This window comes from Bison bison, unplaced genomic scaffold (assembly GCF_000754665.1).
Source record: "Bison bison bison isolate TAMUID 2011002044 unplaced genomic scaffold, Bison_UMD1.0 scf7180017864516, whole genome shotgun sequence".
Taxonomy (NCBI): domain Eukaryota; kingdom Metazoa; phylum Chordata; class Mammalia; order Artiodactyla; family Bovidae; genus Bison; species Bison bison.
Window position 1 is genome coordinate 3,655,988 of NW_011495069.1, and position 7,339 is coordinate 3,663,326.

At 40.8% G+C, this 7,339-nt stretch overlaps 1 protein-coding gene across 7 annotated transcripts in view; it reads right to left on the bottom strand.

The window, feature by feature from the left end:
- EIF4G3 (eukaryotic translation initiation factor 4 gamma, 3) overlaps nt 1–7,339 on the bottom strand; it is a 291,147-nt gene that overhangs the window by 23,825 nt on the left and 259,983 nt on the right. For all 7 annotated transcript variants that reach the window (XM_010829978.1, XM_010829973.1, XM_010829974.1 and 4 more), the window contains one exon: nt 3,727–3,899. In XM_010829978.1, the coding sequence (XP_010828280.1) occupies nt 3,727–3,899 (173 nt within the window). The remainder of the gene's footprint in view (nt 1–3,726; nt 3,900–7,339) is intronic.

The following is a 7,339-nucleotide window of genomic DNA, read 5'->3' on the forward strand; positions in this document are numbered from 1 at the left end:
ACATCCTGGAATGTGAAGTCAAGTGGGCCTTAGGAAGCATCACTACGAACAAAGCTAGTGGAGGTGATGGAATTCCAGTGGAGCTATTTCAAATCCTGAAAGATGATGCTGTGAAAGTGCTGCACTCAATATACCAGCAAATTTGGAAAACTCAGCAGTGGCCACAGGACTGGAAAAGGTCAGTTTTCATTCCAATCCGAAAGAAAGGCAATGCCAAAGAATGCTCAAACTACCACACAATTGCACTCATCTCACACGCTAGTAAAGTAATACTCAAAATTCTCCAAGCCAGGCTTCAGCAATACGTGAACCGTGAACTTCCAGATGTTTAAGCTGGTTTTAGAAAAGGCAGAGGAACACAAGATCAAATTGCCACCATCTGCTGGATCATCGAAAAAGCAAGAGAGTTCCAGAAAAACATCTATTTCTGCTTTATTGACTATGCCAAAGCCTTTGACTGTGTGGATCACAATAAACTATGAAAAATTCTTTAAGAGATGGGAATACCAGACCACCTGACCTGCCTCTTGAGAAATCTGTACGCAGGTCAGGAAGCAACAGTTAGAACTGGACATGGAATAACAGACTAGTTCCAAATAGGAAAAGGAGTATGTCAAGGCTGTATATTGTCACCCTGCTTATTTAACTTATATGCAGAGTACATCATGAGAAACGCTGGGCTGGAAGAAGCATAAGCTGAAATCAAGATTGCCGGGAGAAATATCAATAACCTTAGATACCCAGATGACACCACCCTTATGGCAGAAAGTGAAGAGGAGCTAAAGAGCCTCTTGATGAAAGTGAAAGAGGAGAGTGAAAAGGTTGGCTTAAAGCTCAACATTCAGAAAACGAAGATCATGGCATTTGGTTCTGTCACTTCATGGGAAGTAGGTGGGGAAACAGTGGAAGCAGTGTCAGACTTTATTTTTTGGGGCTCCAAAATCACTGCAGATGGTGATTGCAGCCATGAAATTAAAAGACGCTTACTCCTTGGAAGGAAAGTTTTGACCAACCTAGATAGCATATTGAAAAGAAGAGACATTACTTTGCCAACAAAGGTCCGTCTAGTCAGGGCTATGGTTTTTCCTCTGGTCATGTATGGATGTGAGAGTTGGACTGTGAAGAAAGCTGAGTGCCGAAGAATTGATGCTTCTGAACTGTGGTGTTGGAGAAGACTCTTGAGAGTCCCCTGGACTGCAAGGAGATCCAACAAGTCCATTCTAAAGGGGATCAGTCCTGGGTGTTCATTGGAAGGACTGATACTAAAGCTGAAACTCCAATACTTTGGCCACCTCATGCGAAGAGCTGACTCACTGGAAAAGACTCTGATGCTGGGAGGAATTGGGGGCAGGAGAAGAAGGGGACGGCAGAGGATGAGATGGCTGGATGGCATCATCAACTCGATAGACATCAGTTTGAGTGAACTCTGGGAGTTGGTGATAGACAGGGAGGCCTGGCGTGTTGTGATTCATGGGGTCGCAAAGAGTCGGACACGACTGAGCGACTGAATTGAACTGAGGAGAAACCACAGATTAACCGTTGCCTGATCAGGGCCCAGTAAACTTGGAGGTCTTCTTTTTTGTTTTCCAGAATCATCACTGGCTTGGGCAACTAGGCAGAAACGGCTTTAATTGTTCAGAAAGCATTGTGCTAGTCACTCAGTTGTGTCCGACTATTTGCAACCTCCATGGACCATCAGGCTCCTCTGTTCAAAGGATTTTACAGGCAAGAATACTGAAGTGGGTTGCCATTTCCTTCTGTAGAGGATCTTCCAAACCCAGGGATCGAACCTGGGGCTCCCGCATTGCAGACAGACGCTCTACTGTCTGAGCCACCAGGGAAGCCACAGTTGCTCAGAAGTTGGCATTTAACAGTATCAGCATCCAGAAAGCTGACACTGACGCTCCCCTCACAGTGCTGAGTAAGGACAGAGATCTTTGGACACTGGGACTAAAAGAGATAGAAGACAGGGCATTTCAGTGGCTCCAATGAAATGGCTTCTCTGGACAATATGATCTATTTATAACTTAAGTTTCAGAAGTAACTGGGAAACTATGGTTCAATGTGCAAGAAGGTTCTTTGTGGATACTAACATGGGGCTATCTCTTAGTTTCCACCGTAGAAAAAATTGCCAGAGCTTTCTATTTAGGAAGGAATAGGGATCTTCCTAGGGGTCTTGTCTAAGGATAACCTGGTTAGGTCTAACTAAGTATCAAAAGCTAGGTCAGAAGCTGCTGTGTTATCACGAGCTGCAGAGGAAGCAGGGACAGGGAAAGCGGAAGCAGCTACTGAGACACAGGTGTGCCCCTTTCGGTCTATGTGAAACGTGGTTGTGGCAGTGTTGCCAACAGCCACAACAGCACCACTCCCAAAGCAAGTGTGGACACCATGTCTGGATGTGGTAATTTTTCCTCAGGGAAATGAAAATGTTCGAGATAGCCTGGAAACCAAGCTAGCACCTCTCAACTTCAATCAAGGCCAATGAAGCTAGAACAACTCTGTGAGGGCTTTTCAGGGATGAATCAACTTCTGACTATAGTTTGAAGAAAGAGAGAAAATGGTAACTGGTAATGTAGCATTCTCATTTTCAAAATTTTCTGGTGAATATATCATAATATCTGGGCAAAAAGCAAATATTTATAAATTAACATAATAGTTATTATTAAAACTATAGTTCCAAGTTGGCTAGGGGCAGATCTCAATTTGTGAGGCTATAAATAACCTCATTTGCTCTTATTATTTATACGGGTTGGCTACTGGAGTGAGGGGGCCAAAGTTTCTTACTAAGTTAACTGAGTCAGATAGCCTTAATCTAGTCAAGTCAAGTCACTGAAATCTAACTTATTGATGCAGTATAACTTTTTAATGATTCTAGGAACAAATATACATCTTCTGGGACCCTGAGGACAGTGCCATTATTCCTCAGAAAAATCAAATGAATAGTTATTCCTAGGTATATTCAACCCTGGCATTTAATAATTACACCTTTCTAAGAGGCTGGCCATATCTGAGAGATATATGGTGGTATTTCATCATGTGCATTTAATTTATAAGACCACAAAAAAGATTTTTATTTTAAAACATAAGCCTGGGTAAGATTCTGTGATTGTGCCACAAAGAACCTGATCCATGCATGCATCTGCGGATGATCACAAAGAGAACCAGATTCTGAGCACACAGGATTTAACACAAGTGACAGCCAAACTTCATCAACTCAGCCATCAAGAGAAATTATAATGAAACCAACCTGGAATAAACCTAATCATTAACAACTGTGGAGTTACATATGCTTCTATTGGGGTAGAGTAGACAGACAAGCATTTCTTGGCCAAAATGAACCATGGTTTAAAGGATGAAGCTTTTTTGGTTTAATTTTCCAGAATTTTTATCACAAAGGAAAGCTTTTTTCTCAGGGTTTACATGTAGGCTGATGAGGAGCTCCGAGTTTCTTGGTAGTTAAGAGGGTCTGTTATCTGACTTGCCTCATAATATGAGTCTATCTACAATTAGATACAGAAAATCAGAAAATAACCACTAGCACAATCTATCAAAAGCCATCATATGAACCAACATACATACTGTCAATATAATATACACCAACATACTATGGCAGATACAATTTTAACCTATGGAAACTGCTAAATACTTAAAAAGATATGTACTCTTAAAATTAACTACTATGAAAGAGCCTAGTAACTGACTACTACTGTTGAGAAGGATACTGACCCTCTGAAAAAGTCCTGTTTGCCGAGCTTTTCTGACTGCACCAGCTGATACAGTAACTGGCCCATGTGATCCCGGGTGATCTGGCTCCTTTCCAGGGTGGACTCCACTCCCGTCCTCACGAACACATGTTGCAGGCCCTGGGCGTTCAGCTCTTCCACACACTGCATGGCTTCCTGTTCAAACAGCAAATAAAAGCTTACTCCAAAATAAATAAGCTTACTCGAATTGCCAGAGTGTTAAAATAAGTTTAAAAACATTTACTTATGACAAAATTGGTAGAAAAGAGCAAGATAGTTTCATATATATAAATAGCTAAAAATTAATATAGCTCAGTAAAATGCAGGATAATATGGGCAATACTATTCGGCATATTTAAAAATAAAAGTGCATCTTTGTAAGGCTAATGTGTTTAGGTTAACATCTTCTTAAAGATCACTCAAAAGACCAGAGCCAAAAATGTCCTTTATTACACAACATGGATCTATATTATGATCACTCAGAAACTTGAAATGGTATATTATCAAATAATATTTAAACAGAAATTCGTGTCATGATTCAAAGGCCTTAATTCTGAGATAACTGAGGTAATTCTGTCTCAGTATGAAAATCTTCAAAGAAAAATGTCTTCCTTTTATAGTAAGGTTGACATGGTTAGCTGAAGTACTAAAAATCTTTTAGGAAGGTCTTGGGATATGGGGCTTGTAGACTGGTTCTTACCACAGGATGATCTGGCTAGGTCAGTATCTCTGTTCTGGACAATAAAAGCCTGGCAGCAGGGTCACTCAATCACCAATCACCTCCCTGCCCTCAGCTACCTCAACGTGTGTGAGTTCAAAATCCTGTGATTCAACATCTGATGAGAGCAGTTCTTGTGAGGGGGAAGATGCATGTGAGAAGGGCAGTCTCCTGACAGAAGCTGCGAGTAAGGCAGGTCTAGGCGTTTTCACCACTGTTTATCTCCCCTCTGTTAAGTTATTTAATACCTCCTCCCGTGTCAACTTTTTATCTAAAATATTTTCAAAATATAGAGAAATTAAAGAGTAATAAAAGGTACACCAACATACCTTTACTGCAATTTAATCAATTGCTGGTTTTCTTATATATGTATCTAAGAAATTCAACATTCACACAGTAACATCAACTAAGTATCTGATATATAGTACATACTGGAATTTCCACAACTGTCCCCAAATGTCCAATATAGCTTTTTCATTGTTCTAGGATCCAACTGAAAACCCAACGTCACATGTCATGATGTCTCTCTACCTTTGTTTTTGGCCATGTTGCCCATCCTCCAGGATCTTAGTTCTCCAGCTAGGGATCAAACCCAGGGTCCCAGCAGTGAAAGCGCCAAGTTCCAAACACTGAACCGTCACAGAATTCTCTCTTTAGATTCTTCTCTCCTTTGTGTTTTCATGACACTGGCACTTTTTTTTTTTATACATATGATTATTGATGGCATTTATTTATTTATTTTTATTATTTTTTTAATTTTATTTTTAAACTGTACATAATTGTATTAGTTTTGCCAACTATCAAAATGAATCCACCACAGGTATACATGTGTTCCCCATCCTGAACCCTCCTCCCTCCCCATACCATCCCTCTGGGTCGTCCCAGTGCATTAGTCCCAAGCATCCAGTATCGTGCATCGAACCTGGACTGGCAACTCGTTTCATACATGATATTTTACATGTTTCAATGCCATTCTCCCAAATCTTCCCACCCTCTCCCTCTCCCACAGAGTCCATAGACTGATCTATACATCGGTGTCTCTTTTGCTGTCTCGTACACAGGGTTATTGTTACCATCTTTCTAAATTCCATATATATGCGTTAGTATACACTGTATTGGTGTTTTTCTTTCTGGCTTACTTTTAAGACAACTGTCACATAAGACTGTTTCTTACATACACTTTACCCAATCAGTCTGTCTGTTTCCAGCCCCATCTGTATCTCACGCACATTCATCGAATGCTAAGTTACCACCCATCCTTCTAGCTTCCAGAATGGTGCTGCTTTCTACAGCTTATGCTTTTTATCCTTGTGGGGTTTTACCTCATTTTAAGCCTATCATCATCATTATAAAGCCTTTTCAGGAGAGAGTAAAAATGAAAGCAAATACTCAATGCTCAATATTATACCTGAAGTGATTGTCTCCCAATGAGAATTTAGTCACCGCATCTGCATACTGGGCCAACTAACTATATCATGGAACTACTAATGCGAAGTTTCTAAGTTCACAGCAGTTCATAATCTTACCCTTCTCCCTAGTTTCTAATGTTTTGTTTCTTGTTTTTGACCTCTAACCTGAAATGATACCTCCTAGAATCCCTATGACTGGTTATCATACCATCTAATCTTACTTCTTTGCACTGAAACACTTTCTTTTTGTAGAAGCTGCTTATTTAGTTATTACCTATTTTTAGGACAGCTTTGTCTGTATCACCCACTAGAACATAAGCTCGGTAAAAGACCCATAAAAACAGATTATGCTATTCAGTACATATACTACAATATTTACAGGAAGTATTCCTTAAAATGGGCTTCCCTGATAGCTCAGCTGATAAAGAACTCGTCTGCAATGCAGGAAACTCCTGTTTGATCCCTGGTTTGGGAAGATCCCCTGGAGAAGGGATATGCTACCCACTCCAGTATTCTTGGGCTTCCCTGGTGGCTCAGACAGTAAAGAATCTGCCTGCAACGTGGGAGACCTGGGTTCAATCCCTGGGTTGGGAAGATCCTCTGGAGGAGGGCACAGCAACTCACTCCAGTATTCTTGCCTGGAGAATCCCCATGGACAAAGGAGCCTGGTGGGCTAGAGTCCATGGCGCAACAAGTTGGACACAACTGAGCAAATAACACACACGCATGCATTCCTTAATGTGGGTGACACACTTCAGGTGCTCAACATATACATCTCACAGAGGCTAAAAACACAAGGTGTGGAGTCAGACAAATATGTTTGAACCCTGGTTCTGCTACTTACTTGCTATTGTGTGAGTTCAGGAATGTTACTTAATCTCTCAGCTTTGACTTCCTATCACAAGGTTACTGTGAGGACTGCATATAATATATATAAGTACTTGGCATATTGCTAAACACAAAACAAGGGCTCAATAAATACTCATTTGTATTACTGTTAACTATAGCACCTATTAAAATGTTTGGGAAAAATCTTCCTTAGAATGAGCTCTGCAATAAGCCTTTAGCATGACACACCAATACCCAAAAGGTAGGAAGAAAAAGTATAGCTTCTGTTCTGAAGCTGGAAGCTTGGATTTGAATCCTGAGTCTGCCATTTATCTGACAGTGGAAACAGTGTCAGACTTTATTTTTTGGGGCTCCAAAATCACTGCAGATGGTGACTGCAGCCATGAAATTAAAAGACGCTTACTCCTTGGAAGGAAAGTTATGACCAACCTAGATAGCATATTCAAAAGCAGAGACATTACTTTGCCAACAAAGGTCCGTCTAGTCAGGGCTATCGTTTTCCCAGTGGTCATGTATGGATGTGAGAGTTGGACTGTGAAGAAAGCTGAGTGCCGAAGAATTGATGCTTTTGAACTGTGGTGTTGGAGAAGACTCTTGAAAGTCCCTTGGACTGCAAGGAG